Below are 24229 nucleotides of genomic sequence, written 5' to 3'. Positions count from 1 at the left end.
CATATATATACACACACACAACATATATACATATACATATACAGGGGAGGGTTATCCTAAAAATAAGTAATTTCGTAGGAAGACTAGGAATAAATCATAGCCATTAGATCATGTTAATCAATGGTTGAGATTTAAAATGACCAATAACCGTCATAGTTTCCTATAGTTACTCTTTCATCATTATAACCGTCATAGTTTTCTAGAATTATTCTTTCACCATAATTTGTAATGTCAAATGTCAAAATTTTGTTGGTTCTTACCATTCCTAGGAAAAACTCCCTATTCTTATTTGAACTTTTTTCTATATATGTATATATGTTGTGTGTGTATATATATGTATATGTATATATGTGTGTGTGTATATATGTATATGTATATGTAGAAAAAGGTTCAAATAAGAATAAAAGAATGGTAAGAACCAACAAATTTTTGACATTTGACATTACTACAAATTATGGTGAAAGAACAATTCTAGTAAACTATGTCGGTTATAATGATTAAAGAGTAATTCTAGGAAACTATGTCGTTTATTGGTGATTTTAAATCTCAACAATTGATTAACATGATCCAATGGCTATAATTTATTTTTAGTCTTCCTAGGAAACTACTTATTTTTAGGATAACCATCTCTTGCATATATATATACACACACATACATATAATATAATAATAATATTTCTTCTTCCAGGCGATAATATCTCCTCGCCTCCGCCCCAAATCGCCCACTTATCGCCCGGGGGTCGGTGTTCGCGCCCCTTCGCGCCCAAAAATCGCCCAAATCGGCGCCCACATACCCTAATAAACAAAACACATTCTTAAAAGTTAAACCATTCATTCACCTTCTGGCATCTCATAACAAATCTTTTAACTGATATGTAAAGCTAGTTTAAAAGCTGATAAAAAAAAGGCACGTACGGTTTACTTTGTCTGAAAGATATTAAGGTATTGGAGAATATCATGGAAATATGAATATACCAAAACTACTTTGGTTTGGTGAGCACAAAAGAGCAGCATCACATGCATCAATATTCACCACAATATTCGAAAATGAAACATAGTAAAGCATCAACCAAATAATAATAATAATAAATATTAAAAAAATATATATATATAGAACCCACTCTTTTCTCTGTGCTCCATTTTGTCTTATCTAATATAATAATATATGCCCAACAACATTATCATTGTCTTAAACCATTCCTTCAAAAGATATCATATCACCATTCACCAAAAAGAGCCACCAAAAAAAGCACTAAAAACCTAAATAATCAACAACCCAAGCCCCAATTTTAAAACATTTAGAGCCAACTTCATAGGCTTGAAGGTTTTCAGCACCGAGATGCATCGAAAAACTTGACCCGTAACGTCTCGTTTCCCCCACACGGAACGATACCGACGCTTAGACCAGCCACCATGTGTAACTTCTAACTTCTACTTCTTCTCAGGCTGCCACATATGCAAATGAAAACAATTCTCATTCACATTTTTAAGATAACAAAAGAATATTAAATTTTCAACTACTCTTAAAACTGATCATCAACTAACTTTTTTGTGTACATTAAAACCTAACGGAACCGAACCACCCTGGCTAAAAACTCGGGAAATCAAGCCTAATCACCGGCTGGTTGTTTCTGCTCTGCGGGTTTAACCTGAACCGCTGCTGCAGCTGCTGCAACGGGGGCATTGTGAACATACTGAGGGAAACCAGCAGGCATTGACGGTGGTGGACCGTTATACTGAGGGTGGTTCATCATGCCAGTGGCGGCTGCGATTGCTTTGGCGGGGTCAGAAGTGGCGGCACTCGCATTTGTCACAGGCGGGCAAAGTGACAGCGTGGCGGTAGAAGATGACGATGATGATTGTTGCTGCTGCTGCTGCATCCTATAAAGTGCCAATGAGTTGGCGGCATGTTGTTGTTGAACCTGAGCCTGAGCCTGAGCTTGCATGTAAGGATGATTGTACATCATCATGGCTTGGACTTTCTGCTGCTGTTGTTGTAATGCTTGCTTCTGCAACTGTTGTTGAGATTTAGTTGAATTTGAGTTGTTGGGGTTACCAAGAATGGACGGTGAAGATCTCTGAGGTACAGGCGAGTTCTTCGCCTGTTGGGATGAAGATAAAGACGACGCCTGACCCGTTCTACCACTTGTTGATGCTGCTGCGTTCGTTCTAGGACTTCCACCACCACTGCCACCGCCTTTAGACATAGAAGTTGTCGGAGAGCCGACCCGCATTGGCGGAGACGAGCATCGGTTACCGCTATTACTCCCGGGATTCTGTTGTTGCTGCTGCTGCTGCATCTGTACTGATGTTGTGGGTTGCAGTTTCTGACTTGCAGTTGAACCGAAAGAAATCTGTGTGTGTGATTGTGGGTGGGACCTACTTGACGGTTGGGATTGGTGAAGGTTCTTGGCAGACGATGAGGTGGCGGAAGCAAGAGAAGATGGGACTTGAGAAGTAGTGGGCCCCCTCACCGAATTTCTCCACTGAGGAGATTGAACCTGCGAGTTACTCGGGTTGCTGGTTTGAAGCGGGAAAGAAGAGACAGAGTTTGGAAACTTGGCAGTCATTGAAGATGAAGTTATTGTATGCTCCGGGTATGCACTTCCATTACTTGATGGCGGGTTCTTAGATCGAGCATGACCACCCATTGCATATGCATTGATGGCCTGACTCAGTTGTTGCCCCTTTTGAATCTGAAGGGCTTGTTGCTGATGATGTTGCCTTGCACGCTCAAGTGCTTGTTGTTGTGTTTGTTGAAATTGTGCATTTAAAGAATGTGAAGATTGAGCAGCGGTTGCATTGGATGTTGAGATAGGAGCCCGTGAAGACCGGTTATTAGAACCTGATGAACCATCTGTAGCAAGATCTGGTCTTGAAAACGCAATGGACTGCCCTGATTTCGCGGTCAGCCCTGCACCGGCCTTTCTGTCCTCATCAGCACCGGAAGCATCATGACCAGTTACTGTTGTTCTAGAAGCCTCTTCGGTTATTCTGAAATCCTTCTGTTGAGAATGGTGAGCTGTTGAAGATGTAGGTGCTGACATCATATGAAAACTCGGTTTTAACGATTCAGGCAAGCTTTGGAAAATCGCATGGTTTTGAGGTGTACCAGTAGTACCGTTCATAGGAGCAAACGACATTGCAAACGTCTGAGGTGGCAAAGACGACTCTGCACCGCCTCTTTTTAACCCTTGCTGCTGTAACTGACTCGGTTGTTTCTTGTCATTTGAGTTGGCACTAGCGGCAGCATTATTGGCGGCGGCCGCCTTCAGTGCACCATTAGAGTGGTCCATTTGACCAAGGCCTTTGGAACGAACCGGCATGGGAAAATTATGATTGTAAACACCCATAGGGTTTCCCGCCCGTGAACCTCTACTGTCAGCAGTCGAAGGGCTATCCTCGCCGCCAGTCGAAGGGTTCATGTGTTGATTCTGCTGCTGAACTGGTGGTTGTGATCGACTTTTATGAGCGGCATGATAGGTGGTGTTGTGCAAACTCCCGCCACTGTTTACAGCAGCAGCACCGCTCGCTTGCTGCCTCTGTTGACCTTGCAAATGCTTTTGTGAAGATGATGTGGACCCACTACTGTTCTGGTGGGTTTGAGATTGGGCTACTGGTGGCGCCTGCGGTTGTGGGATTTGAGACGGGTGCATCATTTGTGAAGAATAGAACGAACCATTAAACAAAGGCATTGCTTGCGCATGAGGGCTCGGTCTATAATTAGGAGGAGCTCCACCTGCTGCAGGTATTGGGAAAGTGTAGGGGTTGTTTTGTAAAATTGCCAAGTACTGGGTTTCACTGGCACTGATGTTTGGGTAATTGAAGCTCAATGCTGGTGCAGCAGCTGTAGTTGATGAGCTCACAGTCGTTGAACTGGCTGCACCCGAACCACCTGCGGTCGTGGTTGTAACCTTAGAAGAACCGGGTCTTACAGAAGCCGAAGCCACCACTGCTTGTTGCTGGTTAAATGGGAAGATAAAAGCCGGCCCGTGCTGTAAATTAAACACAAACAAAACAAATAAGTTTTCGGTAAAAACTTAATAAAAGTGAAACTGAATCAACTTACAAGAATATTATTAGGAACGACTGGCGGCATTGCTTGTTGAAGCAAAACCTGTTGCTTTCTCTGAGCCGGGTCGGTGACGTTTGTGGGTTGGGAAGACTTGGTGTCTTTTCCTGTGATGTGACCTGGAAATATGCCAGCTGGCGGACCCTTTTCGTGCACCGACTGCGGGATGTTTGCATGTAGCTCGGTTCCAGGCATGACATTAAAATTACTAGGCTTGGCTCCAAACATCGGTGGAGCAGATCCGGATGCAGCTGGCCAGAACGGGTTTATCTTCATGAATTGCTGATTGTAGTGAATGTTTCTTGCAATGTAGCAATGTGTGGCACATCTTTTCGGCCTCGGGTGTGATAATAATGGCTGTAAGAAATGCCATATCATTTAGTAGCTAATAAATTGTACAGAAAGACACGATAGCTGAATAATAATAATAATACCTGAATTGGAGCTGAAGCCATTGGGTTCCCATCCATGGATATGACTCCCTGCAAAGGCGCTACATACCTGCTAATTGTTTCACAATCAAGACTCGATTTTTAATATGTTAAATAGGAAAAAATGATTTTTTTTAACTTACCCCATCGGAGGCCAGTTGGCCATTGACATTGGCATTGGCATAGAACCAGATTGAGCTGTGAATTCAACATTAAGCATTCAAAATCAAGATGATTAGAAATTTGGGTGTAGAATTAGATGATAGAAGTGAAATTTCGGACAGTAAATTACCGGTCTTATCCGAGTGAGATTCAGATTTAGCTGATAACTGCTGATGTTTAAGAGCTTGATGCAGTGACCGGTTACCGTTACCACTACCCTTGTTCGATTTTTCCGAATCAATATTAAGTTGGATATTAATTTCTTCATTAACCGCTTGCTTTAATGATTCTCCAGCTTCTCGGATCGTCCCAGTCTTCTGGTCAACGGACAACTTTATTGGCTCCTCCTTTTCACTCTTCTTGAGTTTGTCATCATCCTTAATTTTGCTTGTTTCCTGCAAAGTTTTTATCTTTAGAAAAATTAAAAAGAAAAAAAACTCACATCTAAATGAGATAAGAAGATAAAACACATGGAAGTTCATAGAAAACTTATTTTTTTCTAAAAAAGGTTGGAGAAAAGTTAAATAATCACCTGATTTGCTATCTGCTTGTGATCAGAAAAATCATTATCTTGATCATTTCCATGAAATGTTCTTGATTGAGGAGGTGGAGCCTAAAATTGGAAGCAGAAAGAATCCGATAAGAACACAAGATACCGAAATCAAGAAGCTTGATGAATGAGTGTCTCACCATCAGATCTATTTCAAATTTTTCATCTTTTTGACTTTGTGTATCCAAATTAGCAACTTTACTGCAAAAAAGGTAAAAAAAATCAACAGATCAGCAAAGACCATGATGAAGATTGGTAATTATTATTATTATTATATGAAGCATAAAATTCCTAAATTTACTCACAGATTGGTCACTGTAGTAGATGCAGCTGTCTTAATCACAGTTTCAACTTTACTATTTCCATCATTCAATTTCACCACTTTAGATTCCTTTTCAACCTCTTCTTTAGTCAACACATTCACACCACATTTTCGTTCTTCCTCCGCCGGTAAAACTGCTGTCGGTTGCTCCGATGTTGGAGACGGAGAAGCCTTTTGACCCGGTAAAGTGGTGAAACCAAAAGAAGAACCACCATTTTCAACAGCAGCATCTGAACTGTTATCTGTCTTCGGAGACTGATGATGCTGATTATGATCGATTTCGACCGGACAGTTCCGTGCATTAATCGGGTTCGTTTCCGATACCGGGCGTGGTCTTTTCCTCTTTGGGGCTGCAAATTCATTCAAGTTAAAACATTAAAATCAATATTAATAATATTAATAACATTTCTAATGATGAATTTATGATGAAATGATGTAATAGACAGATGAATCTATATTCTATCCTACCAGCTGCTGACAAGGACGTCGAATTTTGAGGAACAGCAGTCGAATTTGACACGGGAGATGAAACTCTAGATTTCGCTTCACTACTCGATTTATTTGAGTCGAATTTCATCGACGAATCGTTCGATGTAATTTCTTTCTTCGATGGAGCTTGTGACTGAGTCATCAGCCCGTATAAAACCTCGGCTATTTCGATTTCCAGCTCCTCCGGATTCGAAGACGATGACTTCGATGACGATTTCGGCGGCTTCGGTCTCGAATTCGATCCTCCCCCTCCTCCATTAGATTTCTACAACAAAAAAAATATTAAAATCTTGACAAAATATTTCAAAATTAATTAGCAAAAAAACAACACAAACCATCTTCTTTCGAATTGAAACATTTGATGATGACGGCGACGAAGGATTCGCCGTCACCGTCGCCGGTGAAGTCGAATTAGCAACACCAGATATCCATTCATGAGACCTCTTTGTAGATGCTAAAAATTATTAAAAATAAAATTAATAAATAAAAAGATATGATTTTTGTAAACAAAATTAATAATAACAAATTATTATTTTCCACCGGTTACCTGATCGGGCTTTTCTGGGCACCGATACACCAATCATCTCATCAGCCGCCTTCCACGCCGGCACCGGAGCCGCCGCCGCACCCCTAAACACTTTATTATTATTATTATTAACCGGCGGAAAACTCTTCCGGTGGTGAATCTGCGGCGGATGAGAATTATGACCACCTGACGTCAACGAATTCACCGTCGCCATCGCCGGCGCTGGCGGCAACATCCTTAAACCACTGCCATTTCCGGCGTCCACGTCATCCTCTTCATCCTCATCGTTCACACTCTCCTCCGACGTGTCATCCCCGTCATCTCTGTTACTCATCACCATCCGGTTCTCCCTTCTCCTCTTACTCCGGCTCGACCGGTCCCGTTCCCGTTCACGTTCCCGGTCCCGGTCCTTCTTCACCAAACCCCGGTCTCGTAACCGACCCGGTTCCGGTACCTCCACCGTTCCGTCTTGTTCTGTAACAAACTCAAATCGTTAGAATTAACGGAAAATTAACGGTAGATCTGAATTAATCATAATTATAATTAAACTTTATAAAGTTTATCGATTAAACCTACCAGGTGAATCTCTTAAACTGCTACTTCGATGTCTCCGTCTGGATAATCCGTTAGGAGGTGCAGCCATATTATTATTATTATTATTACTACTACTAACTCGTCTTCCTTCTCTATTCCTATCCATGAATCAATTAATCTCCACCGTCAGATCTATCATAACTCACCGGAACCCTACCGGAATAATAATAATATTATTATTATTATTATGAATGATTCTTCAGTCTAACAGATCTCTTGTTCTTCTACCTTCCTACTTTCTCTCTCTAAACACTTTCTCTGACTACCTTCTTTTTCTCACACACAAGTACCCTATCTCATCATCTTTTCGGTATTTCAGTCTCCACGAAGCCTAACGGACGGCCAGGATGTAATCCATGTCCACATGTGCGTTAATCGTGGCCGTTGGTTGCTACTTCAAGATCTCACGGCTCTACTTTACCTTGCATCCGACATGGCGAAATATCATCCGTCCGATATTGAAACTACACGTGGCAGTCCTTGCTTACTCGACAAGCTTTCATGATTTTTTAACTAAAACAATATTATAATATTATAATCTTAAAAAAGTAATTAATGTAAAGACATGCACTTCCTCTTTATCAGACATAAATGATCAGACTAGTGTGAGTTTCCATTATTATTCTTTTTTTTTGAACGGCAAACTAACTAACACCGGGTATCTCGTACGCGGCCCCTAATGGCTAAAGGTAGCCCGAGTCGGCAACTAGTTTGGACGGACGGAGCCCCTAGCGGTCCACATGTTGAGGGATTCACCGGATAAAACCCGACTAACACGCCCGCCAAACGGCACGACAGCGAGGAGCCGGTAAAACCGGGTGAGATCAGGACTCGAACCCTGGCAAGCCAGGGTCATCCCTCATATCTTCCATATAAGTTGGTGATAGTGAGGTTTGATCCCCCTACCTCTCACTTGTAAAGTGAGTGTTCCATTGAGCCACAACCAACTTATATAAAGTACTTTTTATTTTTTTACAAGCTAATTTAGGTTACTTTATATATTATACTTTTTCTGTATATTATAAAGTACTTTTTATTTTTTTACATATTTTTATTATTATTTATTAATTTTTTATTAATATCAAATCAGAAACCAGATGACAGAGGAAAAATCATCTACTTTTTTTAGTCGAATTAGGTTTGCTATTCAAGGAGGTTGTGGCGCAGCTTGTTGCCCGTTTACCTGCCACTTCATTGTAAATCGTTTGGATGTTTCTATGAAATATAAAGGAGCCAATAAGTAAGGAAATGTTTAATTTGGATTTTTTTTACATGTAGAAACAAATGAGATTTCACGTGAAGATTAAAAACAGTGCCACGTGTTATTTTTTAAGATTTTTTGAATAAATTATCTTTAAATGTTTGTTTTATTGTTCTTGTTTTAACTAAACTTTAAAATGTTTTCCTGTAACTTTTTTGTGTAGTATATACATTTTTGTGTTATTAGTTGATGATTAGACATTTATTAAATTAGGCGTAATGATTCCTTTGAAATTTTTAATTTTTATAGCGAAGATATGGTTAATCTTTTGACTTTTTTTTTCATTTTGAGAAAAGAAATAAAAGGTTAGTAATTTGCAGTAGTGACAGCTATACACTTTTAAATGTATTACTAAAAATATTTAAATAGATAAAAAGTTTATAAGATTTTATTGCTTTTGAGCAACTTGTATATATACATTTACGAGAACATTTAAAATGAATTCAATATACATAAATTTCCAAGATTTAAACCTATCCGATTTTCTTCATTTCATTTAAATGAAAAAAACAATTATAAGTGAGAAAAAACAGTTGTCATGCCCTGTACCTTCTATATTTTGTCAATTTTGAATACATTTTGGCTTTTAATTTAAAGTTTTTGGATGTCTTATCTCAACTATTTAGACAACAAACATTAGCATATACGATATTTAACTAGGTTAATTGGTCGACCTTAGAATATAATACCGTTGTACAATGTATAATATAATTAAATAGTCTTTGTTCTAATGATATCAAAGGTTTAGATAAGCCTTCGACTTTTCAAGTGGTGAAGGTTCAAATTCATTGTAGTCATTTTTTTAACGGTGACATTTGTGCATGTTGGGTCACCACACTTTTCAAATTTGGAGAGTCATTGCCTCACTCTTTCTATACTATATTGTCATAACTGGACTCGTGCTGCCATTGGTTTGGGCGTTCCTCGTGGAAGGCATACTACCGACTGTCACTTGACAGTGATTTTGTCTTCACAAGAGCATAACTTTTTATCGTAACACAGAGATGAAAGAAAATTCAGGTGGACTTATGATTCGAACTGAAAACTTCGCAAGGCCTTGATCAAATTTCATAATCCATCAAAAGAAATACAAATGGAATCGAACTTAGATCTCTACCGAAGAACACAAGCTTCCTACCATAGGCCACAATTATAGTCTTAGAAAAAGAGTTAAATGTCATTTTAATACCTGTGGTTTGGCCAACTACGCAACTTTAGTACATATTCTTTATTTTGTGCAAATGGCTACCTCCGTTATAAAAAAACATGCAGTTTTGGTACCTTTTTTAACTCCGTCAATTTTTCTCCATTAAGTCAAGGTTAATATGGTAACTTCGTCTACTATATTTGTTTATCTTTTTCTTTTAACATCGTTTCCCCTTTTTAATTGATAAAACCTTAAATTCCCTAACACATTATTCTTCAAATTACTCGTACCAATCTGATCCTTACAAAGCAATCTGGTCCTTCAATAAAAACCATAAATGGAACCCACCAATATGGTCCTTCAAATTCCCCCTAGCAATCGTACATTCGTACCTCCGCCAGACGACAACATCGTTGTACAACATCACCGCCACCGCCACATACGGCAACAACCGGCGACAGGGCAACAATGGTTACTAGAGGTTTGGTCTGCGACAACAGCAAAAGCCGATGACACCTTGTGACTAATGTCTCAAAGAAACAAATGGGAGAGAGCTGGTGAAGCTAGAGGGAGAAACAAAATAAAATGGAAGAGTGGTGAATGAAGAGAGAGAAGCATGAGTTCAATTCATCAAGGAGTGGATAAACAAACACACACTCAAATACCAGGGACACTCACGGGAGAGAGAAAAAGAAAAAAAAATATAATGAATTACTCAATACCTCTTATTTAAATTATGAAATTACTCAAATACCCCTGACTTAACGGAGGAAAATTGACGGGGTTAGAAAAGATACTAAAACTACATGTTTTTTAAAATTGAGGTAGCCATTTGCATAAAATAAAGAATAGGTACTAAAGTTACGTAGTTGGCCAAACCACATGTACTAAAATGGCACTTAACTCTTTTATAAAAATAAATGTAACTAACCATTTACTAATTAAATTGAGTTGATTTTTTTATCATAAAGATTAATATATTATGTTAAACTCGTGTTATTATTAAATAAATATGTATATGACAATTTAGAATACGATCACTAACATGACGCATTATTTTAGGGAAAAAAAATGACAACTAGAATAAAAAATAAAATATATATTAGATGATGAATAAATGCATTATTTGAACTACACGGAATAATATAAAATACCAATTATATCATGGACCACATATGTATAGGAGTCAATTGATAGATAAAAAAGCCACGTCACGTTGCGAGTTATTATAGCTACTTTGTTGTTTACCTTAGATCTCATAATTAAATACATTATTTTAACAGCTAATTCAATTACCTTCTTATTTTTATTTTGGGAAATTCTCTAGACTCCCTTTTTGGGAGGACACTCCTATATACACTACGTATAGCACAATGTGTTATATGGGACGTACAGATAAATATCAACAAAAAAGGACATTAATTAAAAGTTATATGACGTTTATAGAGTTATACGTGACATATAATAAGTCTTTAACAAAAATATATTAGCAAGATGATTACTGTTATTGATAATATCATTGATGCCAATAAATGAAAATTATTTTTGCTGGTTACTTTAGTCTATAGAAAAGAAAAATATAAAGGAGTTGACTATTTTCTAAATAATCACATAAAAACTTATTCAAAGCAATTTTGTCGTAATTATCATTTATACAAATCAATACAAGTTAGGATTCATAATTATATCTATTACCTGTTAGGATGAAGCCTTGAATAAAAGGTAGATAAATAAAAAGTTGTGTTGCTAGCTTTTTTACGATTTACATATTATAAAATGTGTTGTCAATAAAAAAAATCAGTAAAATAGTGTCACCAATTTAGAAAGATATTTTAAATTCGTAACGGAATTCAACTTTGATCAAACTATCTAATAATATAGAACTTTAAATATTATAAAAATAAGCTAATGGGAACTTGTCGGTTTCTTTTTACCTAATATAATAATTAAACATTGTGAAATTAGCATAGGACGACTCGATGCCTAACTACGTTCATATTGCAGATAAACCAATAAGATCAATATAAAATATGGTTATTTAATGTAATGGTTTTTTAGTACTTGAAAGTTGAAACGATAAATATAAGGGAATACTTCGGGATACTCATGCAAGGTCGTGTTTCAATTATTTTTCATAATTTGTGTCATTAACATAGATGTCTATACCATATTAGTTTATTATAAAGTTTTCGATCTGATTTTAGCACGAGAGGGGCACCACTGGGTGCGGTTGATCAGATACCGCATCCGACTGGTGAACACTGTTGCCGTCATCTTAAAGCCAAATCGAGATACTCAAAATCGTGGACTGCTACCCAATCAAAAAAGTAATGGTTGGATAAGAATGTGGTTGTTGGGGCCGTGGGAATGTGGGGAAAAAAAGAATTTTTCCTATTTAATCTCAACCATTTATCATTTACATAACGCAAAATACACACAAATTTTAACAAATTATGCAACAATCTTCAACCACAATCATCAATCTTCGTGGAGAATTTAAAGATTCAAGCAACCAAAAAATCGTCAACATCTCGGGCGGGTTTGAACACGAGAGAAATCGGTAGATTACGCGGTTCCAACGTGCGAGCCGGGTTGACCACTAGGAGCTAGTAGAGGGCGCAGTTGCAACGTGCGAGCTGGTTCAAGCTCGAATTATCAAAGGTACATAGTAAAAATAAATTAATATATACATTAAAAGTTATAGAATTTCGTATTGGGTGGGCTTAGAAATCAGGGCCGGCCCTGAGAACTCATGTGCCCCGACCAAGCTGGAAAAAATATGTCCCTTAAGTCTTAGCGTACTAAATAATGTGAACAACTTTTTTTATACGTCGATTAAAGTTATGAAAATAAACATAACAATTAGTAAAAACATGGTATTAGAATGAGTTTATGACATACTAAATATGCTAATAGCTAACAGATGATTTGTGAAGTTCTACTAGCATTCTTGATAGCAAATAGGTGAATCAACTCTTCGCAGTTTATGCTTCTAATGTTTCGTTCTCGATAGCTATCATCCCAACCAGCTAAGTCTGTCTTGTGGCATTGCGGATCATAAATAAAATTTTAATAACTATAAAATCAAAAAAAAATCCCTGTATGTAAATGCTACTGTGACTGCTGGTGTTCGAAGTCGACTTTGTTGTTATTCCGCACATTCGTTTCTTTTTTTTATTTACTTAACTTTTTATTAATTAATTAAATATAATTGGTCTATTTCAATTTTTAATGAGCCTATAAGTTTTTGGGTAATCTAATAAAAGTATGTCTAAAATGTGTTTGAGAATTAACAAATTAGTTGGATTATAAGCGTTTGGATATTTTATATATGTAGCATCGGGAATTTTTAAATTAAGCGTTTGGGTATTTTTTTTTTAATTTGAATACGGTACTGGGTGAGCAATAAGCAAACCATTAGCTAAAATGAACCAAAAACCAAATTAACCAAAGCCGGTAAATACCAACGAAATCGAAAGCGAACTGAAACCAATTAGAAATTAACCGAAAACCGAATTAACCGCAAATTGAACCTACAATCGATTATTTTTGTGCCCTCGATTAAACGAACCGTACATTTGCATTCATATTTTCATTTATTTCTAAATTTTTACCTCTATATCATGTATTTTTACATCCATTTCATGTATTTATACATCAACTTCATGTATTTGTAGCTCCATTTTACGTATTTCTAAATTTAACTTAAATATGCTTTTGGTCATTAACCAAAATTAATCAAACCGAAAAATGATAAACTAACCGAAACCGAACCAAATTAACCAAAATCGACTAGTTAACAAAATTGATTGACTGGTGGCTTCGGCTATGGCTTTGGTTTTGACTAATAACCTAATTGAACAAAACCTTGCATATTGAATAGTTTTTTCTAATAACAAGTTTTGTGATTACTACGTATTTGTTCCCGCAACAAATTATTTTTCTTATAAAAAAGTCATGAGCTTAACTTTCGTTTGAGTTAAGTATATGTAGAGTCGGGTTATATACTAAATTATTACATATTAACACTGTGTTTCAGAGCTTCATTAAAGAAGAGAAAGGAAAAGGTTTGAAAGAAAAAGTAAGAGAATTGATCTTCCAGAGTTTTTTTATGGAAAGAAAGGGTTGGAAAGGAAAGGAATTGTTATAATGTATTTGGCTTTCCTTCCAAATTGGAAAGACTTGAAGAGAAAAGAAACACAAACGTCATACTCATGTTTCAGTTCCAGTTAAACCATCATCCTCATCAGCAAACTATGTCTTCAACCCACCTCCCATCATCTTTCTAAACTCACTGCACTCACCAGAAAATCTTCATCTCTATCATCACATTACTCTGACGAAGCGCCGTCCATTCATCTCTATCATCACATCATCTTTTGAGGTGTTTGTGAAAAAGCCTCAAAGAGGTTTTGCAGTAAATGGGATCTGGAAATGGGAAGACTGAGAGCCTATTAGTGAGAGAAGTTGCAGTGTTGTCTAAAGTACATCACAAGAACTTGATAAAGGTAATGTATTGATATACTTACATGATCAAGCTTATGTTGTCTACTTGTCCAGTTTTGTTAAATGGTGAACAACAGATGCACCTACTACACATACTAATGAAAACTTTATTTCAAAGATGAACCATATATATATCATAGACATAGTTGATGAATTGAATAACACTCTTGACTTCACCTTTTATATGTTGCGAAAGACAATTGCATCTTTTCGGCTTGTTGGAATGTGTTTTTTTTATATACATTGAAGGGTATAATAGTAAAAATGCAAATTTCTTTTCTTTTCCTTCCATCTCGGGAACACACAAAATGTTTAGTTTCATTTTTTTCATTAAACCCGGGAAGACGAATTAAAAACACACATTTTCCTTTCGTTTTCCTTTCATTTCCTTTCTCTTGTTAAATGAAACTCGGGAACACAGTGTAAAAGTGTAGTTTTGAAAACTATGTTCATTTTCATTTGTTTATTGTATATTTTATATGGATTCGAAGTTTTATGACAATTAAATGGCTTAATGGGTTGGTTAACTAAAGCTTAAATGTTTTAAGTTCTTGAGCGTTGGTGTACGAGTTCGAATCCTATAAGGCGCCAACGTCTGATAGAAAGCGAGGAATGATGGAGTTTTCTTATAGAAATCAATGAAGCAAGATGTATAAAATGGGTGCAAAGCATTATCCCAATCACAATATGGCTCTTATAGAAAGCAAGGAATGATAGAGTTTTCAGCAACACACACTAGGGACATGAGAAAATCGTTGAGGAGATCTAGACGAACATGTTTATTTAGATAAGAAAAATAGAGCAACATTTTTCCTTTAATTGGATTGACTAATGTGATTTTAATGTAATCTTGTAATTAGAGAGGGGATAAGAGGGGATGAGGAGATCATTTGTCTATAATCTTTGTATATAAAATCTTATGTTTCTTAATTATTAAGAAACACTATTTGACTATACCTCTTTGTATGTAAAAGCTTATGTTTCTTAATCTTGAATAAACTATATTTTAACTATATCCTCATGTATATGAAATTATATGTTTCTTAATTATAAAGAAACATTATTTTATCTATAACCTTTGTACTTATAAATCCAATCAAGGTCTAGCTATACCCCCGACTTGGGTCAAAGCCATGATATAATGATAAATAACTTAGGCATAACACCTACCTTACACGGGTAGTCGGAGTTTATATGCTTAAGCTTATACGAGCGGCACTTCTACTTTATATCGTGTACGGGGGCTTATATTGTCAAAACTTCGAGGCTTGGCACGCACTACAACGACCGACATGCAAAACGAAGTTGTATGTGTGTGAGAGAGAGAGAGTTTCTGTGTGAAATGGAATTCGACGTAACCCTCCCTATTTATAGCTGTTTTTATGTTCCTTCTCGTAGCGCAAAAAAAAACCAATCACGCACGGGGGAACCGACTCAAAATTGATGAGTCATAGCTGGGGCTGCCACGTGGTCTGACAACATGACACATTGACGCGTGGCAAAACACGTGTTCTCCATGCAGCAGGGCTGCTTCGTGTAGCGTGAAGCGCCACATGTGTTTTCCTTTGCGTAGCGCGAAGGACCAAACTTCCATATATTTTCATTTTTGGTCCTTGTACTTTGGTAGCTTCTCACATCTTGGTCTAATTTCCATTGTTCAAAAATACTAAGGCAACTATCAAGCGGCGATGCGAGCGTGCGAAGTGCAAAGTGCGCCATCATAGCGCCAGATTGCGCCCCTCGCCCGTGCGTGTCTGCTAGGACCACTCAATGCATGCTAGGCATAAAAAATATTACTATGGAAACTCGTCTCCTTATAAAGAACTTCCAAATTTTTCTTACTTTCCATGTATGATAGATTTTATCTTTTTTATTTATACTCATGTGGAATGATTTCACTTTCTTCCATCCTTTCATGTGGGATGAATTCTCTTTTCCATTCTTTAATATGGGATGAACTTATGAAATATTTTTTTTATTTCCTTATTTCTTAACATAATTGATTTTTATTTCCTTATCTAAATTTCCCATTACTTGTCTTGAGAATACTTTTGATCCTTCAACTTTTCTAAGTTGTCAAACTTGAATCGAAATTTTGAGGATGTTACAAAATTTCAATGGGTTTGGTTTCTTACCATATCCATATAATTATATTAAAACTTAAGAGGGTGTTTGAATTTTTTTAACGGCTAAAATCTCGTGATACTTCTATATTTACATCATTTGCTTGGGTTAACATGACATCCTACTAAGAGATAAGAGACTTATCCTCTTTCAAATAAGTTTTCCGTATAAAATAAGATTTTGTATTTTTAAATTTATAAGACTCAAGAAAAGTTAGTTGATTTCCATCTAAATTTTTGTAGTATAAATAGATTTGGTTCCATGTTAAATTTAACACTATTTTAAACAAGAAAAAAAAGTAAGGTTACATCAATCTTTATAATATGATATTTTGTAATTAAATACACCAAAAACAAATGTATGATTCTTCTAATATTTACATTGATACTTGAAAGCAATTTTTGTATTAAAAAATTGTCAAGTGGGGTAGTTTTTATTTCCCTCATTTTAATAGCATCAGTTGGTTGTAAGGATAATGATTTGTTTATAACTTTAATTAAAATAAAACTTGAAATGCTACATTGCTATGATTTCATATTATTGTCTTTCTACCCCGAAAAAGAAAATATATATTTCTAAGTGATTTGGATTCCAACCTCCCCACCCCCTCCCTCCCCTAATGCAGTGCGTGTGGTGCTTATAAAATATATGATATTGGAGATTTAGCTTTTGCACAATATCGTGTTTTAAATTTATAAAAGTGATTTCTACTAAGACTAAACACACACAAATAGGCAAGTGTACATATCGTATATGCAGAATAGCATTGGTAAGAACCAAGTATCGAACCGTGGACACAAATGCTCTAATAATGAATCTTCATTTTAAGTCAATCGGAGAGTTTTAATAATTTTGAGGTTGATTTATAACTTTTTATAAAATTGAATTACTTATATATATAATATATATGCGACAAGAATAGAAATTCTAAATAAGTGTTTCAAATATACGAAGGTTACTATCTAAGATCAAAAATCCACTCCATTCTTCCTCGATGATTATTAAATAAACATGTGATAAACTTGTCCTAATAATAAATGATAGAATAATCTCTCATTTCTAAGTGAACACATTCTATGACATAAAAAAAGTAGCATGCGCATTTTAAAGTCCACAATTTCCTAATGTCATGCTACCACGAGAATGTTAATTTAAGTAGACAAACAGTTTGGTATAGCATAACAATTAGGATTGACTTCGATTTCTCAAATACCAATCCTAACAACTTCGAGTGGTTGTAGAGTTTCATTCCGTTTTCAAAGGACATCACTTTGCATGTGGCAAAATGTCTAACGTGTTTGAAAGTCAAAGTTGAACATCAAAAGCCCTCGGGATTGCTACAGCAACCCGAACTCCCCGTTTGGAAATGGGAATTGATAACTATGGATTTCATCACAAAACTCTCGAAAACTACTCGTCAACATAATGCTATTTGGGTCATTGTGGATAGACTAACAAAATCCGCACACCTTTTACCCATTAACGAGTCATACTCAATGGATAGATTAACACGTATATATGTGAACAACATCGTTGCTTTGCATGGAGTACTGTTGTCTATTATTTCTGATCGAGACAATTCACGTCTCATTTCTAGAAGAGCTTCCAACAAGTGTTAGGCACAAAGTTAAACCACATATGAAACACAAAACAAAATCATATTTTAGAAAACTAAAATTAAAATACACAATATCAACTACATCTACACCAATTACACACCTTACTCAAATAACATTAATTACCCAGCCACGATAAACGCAAAATTACACCAATTACCCAAGCACAGCTAAATAAATTACACAAATTACATTAATTACCAAAAACTAACCAACCATGAAATATCCCAAAATTACCCAAGCGCATCTAAACAAATTAGAGAGATTATCAAATTACATTAATTAAACTTGATTATCTCATACTTAAAGTACAAATACACTATTAACTTGATCATCCATGTTGTTAGCCATATGGGGTCCCCTTGCTCGCGTCTCATTATCATTAAGAAACGGACCACAAGGAACACGATATATGTAAACTGATGTACATAGAAATATACATCTTTTCAGCATCAAATAATCTCTAAAAACTGCAATTTCTATCTAATAACATAGCATAAAAGGCTACTTATCATAATAAAACGTAATTTCAGGTGAAACCAAACCTCAAACGAAGAAACAAGCAAAAAGACGAAGAAAAACAGAAGAAAACACAAGAAAACAAAGAAACACGCCCCCATGTCTCAAGAAACACGCCCCCATGCTTATGGAACAAGAAAAGATAAAATCTGAGAACAAAAGCACGGGGTCGTGCTCAGCATGCACGGGGCCGTGGACGGGAATGCAGAAAAGACAAAGAAGAATTGAGCACATGTCACTAAAAAGCACGGGACCGTGTCTGCTAACCACGGGGCCGTTGCCAGCTCACACAAAAGACAAAACGAATCTGGCACATGTCATAAAAATACACGGGGCCGTGCCTCACCATCCAGATTGCCTAAAAATAGTGGCTCATGTTGCATTCATCAAGTGTGCCTTGAAAAGATTTCTATCCGATTCTCTCTTATAAAAACACACACTAACACTCACCTTGAAGATCTAGTGAAGAGTTTGAAGGTTTGGAGGTCATCACCACTAATCATCATCATCATCGACCATCATCCCCATCATTAAGAAGAAGGATTCATCTACATTTGGTTAGATTGTTCCAAGTTTAATCATGTATTTGTTATTATCAATCATCTTAATGTTCATCATAATGCTCATTATGAGCTAAACTCCTTTTACCATCTAAAATCTATGAAGAAGCTTTGTTTTACTTGATAATTAATCAAGACATGTGATGTAGTCTAGTTAAGAACATGGTTATATTACAATTATCTTTTGATGAGAAATGTTTCACCATCTTAAATCACTAATTCAAAGTTGGTGGTTGTCAATCTCTTTGGCAACCGTTTATGATCGATTCATGTTCTTGAAAGATAGAAATACTTTGATACATTATCGAAACATGGATCCTTATATTGTACTTAGAAATGATGAGATATAAGTTATGGTGTATTTTTCTAAACCTTGGTAATCCGAAAATGGCTTTGCTTAGGATATCAAATTAGCTAAAGAAACCATATGTTAATGGAATGTGTAATCATAACCTACTTAAATCAACCAAGGGAGGTTGTGTGATGAACTACAATCACCCGAAGTTGTTAGAATTGGTATTCGAGAAATTGAAGTCAATCCTAATCTTTCTACTTAACGAAACTACTTGCCAACTTAAATTGACATCATTGAGATGGTATGACATTAGGAAAGGGTGGACTTTAAAATGCGCATATCATCTCCTTAGTGCCAAAGATGCTCACTTTGGGTTAAGGAGTTATCTATCATATATTTCTACGGTAAGTTTATCACATGTATACATATTAATTATCAATGCTAAAATGGAGTGGATTCTTGATCTTAGATGGTAACCTTCGTATAATTTAACAACTCGTTTAGAATCTCTTATCTTGGTCACCTATATATTATATATATATATAAGTATTTATATTTTATAAAAAGTTCAAAAATTAACCTCAAAATGATTAAAACCTCTGATTGAAGTAAAACAACGATTTATTATTAGAAACCTTTGTGTCCACGGATCGATACTTGGTTCTTACCAATACTATTCTACATATACGATAGGTACACTTGCCTATTTTGTGTGTGTTTAGTATTTGTAGAAATCACTTTTATAAATTTAAAACACGATCTTGCGCAAAAGCTAAATATCCAATCTATCATATTTTATACAAGCTACACAACACGCATCAAGTTTTTAGCGCCGTTGCCGGGGACACGGTACGTTTCTAAGAACAATCCAAGTTTTAATTTAATAATTGTTTATAGTTGTACAAATTTTTAACTTCTATTTCACTTTATTTTTAAATTTTACTAAATACTAAAATATAATTTTACAGCTAGCCTACTTTTTACCTTTATTTACCTTAACTTTACTCTAGCTTAACTAAGACCTTAGTTTAGTTTAGTTAAAAATAGCGTAGCATAACTCGTAGTTTAATACTAGACTAACCTTTTAGAATAACTTTTGCTTTAGTGTTTAATTTTGATTTAGTCCCATGTATGTCCTCTACTTTTGAGTCTGAGCTTGTTTCTCCAATTTCCGAACCGGAACGACTCTTTCGTCGACGAACTCGTAAACGGACTACAGAAACCGCAGAAGCAATCAAAGACGAATCAGTAGATGCCACCACATCAGGAGAAAATCAAACCGAAGAAATGATGGCGGCCCAGAACAATGAGCCGAACATGAGCCAGTATGCCAAGCCAACTCTTGAAGGCTACGGCAATGGAGTGGCTCCACCCGAAATCACCGAAAATTTCGAAATCAAATCAAGCACCATTCATATGGTGGAAAATTCAATTCAATTTCATGGTCTCCTCGACGAAGACCCTCTTTCTCACATATCTCGATTCTTACGAATCTGCGGAACCTTTAAAATCCAAAACTGTTCAGAAGATCAAATCAAGCTTATACTCTTTCCTTTCTCTCTAAGAGGCCAAGCCCTAGAATGGATAGAATCTCTTTCCTCTGGTTCCATTACCACTTGGGACCAGATGATTGAACAGTTTCTACTCAAATATTTTCCGCCCGACAAAACTGCCAAATACCGAGCCAGCATTACCGGATTCCGGACCGATGATGATGAATCGTTACACGCAGCATGGGAAAGATACAAAAGTCTTTTAAGAAGATGCCCACATCATGGACTGAGCGTATGGTTACAAGTACAAACTTTATTTGACGCACAATCCAGTCAAAACAAACAGGCCATCGACCAGATCGCTGGTGGAGACCTGGGATCCAAATCACCTAACGAAGCATTTGAAGTCCTAGAGAAGGCCGCAAAGAAGAGTTTCGCTTACAACCCACCAAGATCTACACCTACCCATAAAGGAATACACCACGTTGATCCAACACCCTTGTCACAGCACAGCTTGAAGCTCTTTCTAAAAAATTTGAACAACTTCAAGCCGAGCTATCAAAAAATAGACTCACCTGTGACACTTGTGGAGGAAATCATAAGACGAGTGACTGTAAACAAGTCATTATGGCCATGGAAGAAGTCGATTTCATCGCTCGACAGAACAACGCTTTCAGCAATAACTACAACCCAGGTTGGAGAAACCATCCAAACTTCAGCTGGAAAGACGGAGGTAACACTCAACCCCTACCAGGATTCGAAAAGAGACCGATGAATCAATCCTTCCAACCTAAAACTCAACACCAAGACCAAAGCTCGAGTAACCATCAAAACCCAAGCTACTCAAAGATCGAAGAAATGTTAATCCAATTCATGACCAAAACAAATGAAGCAGAAAAGAAAGCCGACTCAAGAGCTGTTGATATCAGCGGAGTATTATTAAAACATGAAGCCGATCTCAAAAGTCAACAAGCATCACTTCAGAACTTAGAAACCCAAATCGGACAAATTGCCCGACAATTATCCGAAAGACCACCTGGCTCCCTTCCAAGCAACACAATCACCAACCCGAATGCAACAGCTAACGCCGTTACATTACGAAGCGGTACGACCACTGTTGTCTCACCAACCTCAGAACCAGTTATGGAGAAGAAGTCTCCTGATGAAACGCAAGAAAGGCTGACCCCAACAAGCATAATCCAACCTAAAGAGCCAGTCCGAACTTATGTTCCACCTATTCCATACCCTGGAAGACTGAAGCAGGAGCGATTGGAAGCCCAGTATGGGAAGTTTCTAGAACTCTTCAAACAACTCCATATTAACGTCCCTTTTGTCGAAGCTATTGCTCAGATGCCAAAATATGCCAAGTTTCTAAAAGAAGTGCTGACAAACAAAAGGAAGCTGGAGAAACTCTCGCATGTCACCCTAAGTGAAGAATGTTCAGCTGTCCTCCAAAGCAAGCTACCAACAAAGATGATCGATCCAGGGAGCTTTACTATCCCTTGTCTCATAGGAAATTTATTTGTTAGCAATGCCCTGGCTGACTTAGGAGCTAGTATTAATTTAATGCCTTATGCGGTTTTTGCAAAACTAGGGATAAGAGAACCAAAGCCCACCCGCATGAGCATTCAGTTAGCTGACCGATCCGTTAAATATCCTAGGGGCATTGTTGAAAACATGCTTGTCAAAATTGACAAATTTGTTTTCCTAGTAGATTTTGTGATTCTAGACATGGAGGAAGACAAAAGTGTACCTCTAATTTTAGGTAGACCCTTTTTAGCCACCGCAAAGGCTATCATTGATGTTTGCACCGGTAAACTCACTCTCAGGGTCAATGACGAGGCAATCACTTTTGACATAGGAAAATCTATGCAATATCCGCAACAACACGATGACACTTTATATTGTGTTGACATCATAGACTCCATCGTAAGTTGCTATATGCGAGATTCCTCCATTAATACTCCCATAGAAACACAAGTCTTAGACAAAACACTCAACAAACCCATTTTAGAAAACGAAAATCTCAACAACAATTACCAAGAAGAATCAGAAATAATATGTGAAATCAGTGAAAATAATGAAAAATCAAAACCATCAATTGAAGAACCAGCAGCCTTAGAGTTAAAAGAACTACCAAACCATCTCGAATACGCCTTTCTAGAAAAAGACTCTCAACTCCCTGTAATTATTTCATCTTACCTTTCCAAAGAAGAGAAAGACGAACTTCTTAAGGTTCTCAAAAACCATAAGAAGGCTATCGCATGGAAGATCATGGATATCAAGGGCATCAGTCCCTCCTTTTGTACTCACAAAATTCTCATGGAAGAAGATTACAAACCCGTGGTCCAACATCAAAGACGTCTCAATCCTAACATGCAAGATGTGGTGAAGAAGGAAGTAATCAAACTGCTTGATGCCGGATTAATCTACCCAATCTAAGACTCACCTTGGGTAAGTCCCGTTCAGGTAGTACCCAAGAAGGGAGGAATGACGGTCGTAATGAACGAGAAGGACGAACTAATACCCATGAGAACCATCACAGGCTGGCGAGTTTGCATTGATTACCGGAAGCTTAATGATGCCACAAGAAAAGAACTTTTTCCATTTCCTTTCATAGACCAAATGCTCGAACGATTGTCTAGAAAAATGTTCTACTGTTTTCTTGATGGATTTTCCGGATACTTTCAGATTCCTATTGCTCCTGAAGATCAGTAGAAAACTACTTTTACATGTCCATACGGAACCTTCGCTTACCGAAGAATTCCATTTGGCCTATGCAATGCTCCAGCCACCTTCCAGCGTTGCATGGTAGCCATCTTTCATGAAATGATCGAAAACTCTATGGAGGTTTTCATAGACGACTTCTCAGTCTTTGGAGACTCTTTCGATCATTGCCTGAAAAACCTAGACAAAATGTTAGCTAGGTGTGAAGAAGTAAATCTAGTTCTCAACTGGGAAAATTGCCACTTTATGGTAAAGGAAGGCATCATTTTAGGACACAAGATTTCTCAAAACGGACTAGAAGTTGATAGGGCTAAAATAGAAACCATATCCAAACTTCCGCAGCCAACTTCAGTCAAAGCCATTAGAAGTTTTCTAGGTCACGCAGGTTTCTACCGCCGCTTCATAACAGACTTCTCAAAAATCTCAAGACCTATGACCAAACTTCTAGGGAAAGACGCACCATTCGTCTTCTCTGAGGAGTGTGTTGAATCATTCAATACATTAAAAGACAAACTTGTCAATGCACCAATCATGACCACACCCGATTGGACCCTTCCATTCGAAATCATGTGCGATGCAAGCGACTTTGTAGTTGGAGCCGTACTCGGACAACGCAAAGAAAAACACTTTCACCCAATTTACTATGCCAGTAAAACTCTTAACGATGCACAAGGAAATTATACCACAACAGAAAAAGAGTTACTAGCGGTAGTATTTGCCTTTGAAAAATTTAGATCATACCTAGTTCTTTCCAAAACCATAGTTTACACCAATCATGCCGCAATACGATACCTATTCAACAAACAAGATGCCAAACCTAGACTCATCCGGTGGA

The 24229-nt window shown here is 36.8% G+C and overlaps 1 protein-coding gene across 2 annotated transcripts; it reads right to left on the bottom strand.

Moving 5' to 3' along the window:
- Positions 1-898: 898 nt before the first annotated feature.
- Positions 899-7500, bottom strand: LOC143590531 (protein TIME FOR COFFEE-like). Of its 2 annotated transcripts, XM_077070985.1 has the most exons (13): positions 7129-7500; positions 6574-7026; positions 6362-6480; positions 6006-6291; positions 5521-5887; positions 5356-5416; positions 5198-5278; positions 4796-5060; positions 4647-4701; positions 4507-4573; positions 4070-4429; positions 1619-3995; positions 899-1446 (listed from the first exon to the last, which is right to left on the bottom strand). In XM_077070985.1, exons 1-13 carry the CDS (start codon positions 7250-7252, stop codon positions 1442-1444), a joined length of 4620 nt encoding a protein of 1539 aa, XP_076927100.1. In that variant the 5' UTR covers positions 7253-7500; the 3' UTR covers positions 899-1441. The 2 variants fall into 2 exon arrangements, with proteins under 2 accessions (XP_076927100.1, XP_076927099.1); XM_077070984.1 differs by having other exon boundaries at positions 899-3995.
- Between the last annotated feature and the right edge of the window lie 16729 nt (positions 7501-24229).

This window comes from Bidens hawaiensis, unplaced genomic scaffold (genome assembly GCF_021521415.1).
Source record: "Bidens hawaiensis isolate Kalapana, Puna unplaced genomic scaffold, B.hawaiensis_p1.1 tig00038627_1, whole genome shotgun sequence".
Taxonomy (NCBI): domain Eukaryota; kingdom Viridiplantae; phylum Streptophyta; class Magnoliopsida; order Asterales; family Asteraceae; genus Bidens; species Bidens hawaiensis.
Note: the sequence above shows the minus strand (reverse complement) of the source record. Positions and strands in the feature narration are given on the sequence as shown.

Excerpts from the sequence above, each read along its gene's own strand:
- LOC143590531 (XM_077070984.1), bottom strand. The coding sequence starts at position 7,252 with ATGGATAGGAATAGAGAAGGAAGACGAGTTAGTAGTAGTAATAATAAT. Across the intron at positions 5,888-6,005 it reads GACGTCCTTGTCAGCAGCTG|CCCCAAAGAGGAAAAGACCA; the intron begins GTAGGATAGAAT and ends ATGAATTTGCAG. Across the intron at positions 4,574-4,646 it reads GCCAACTGGCCTCCGATGGG|GTATGTAGCGCCTTTGCAGG; the intron begins GTAAGTTAAAAA and ends AACAATTAGCAG.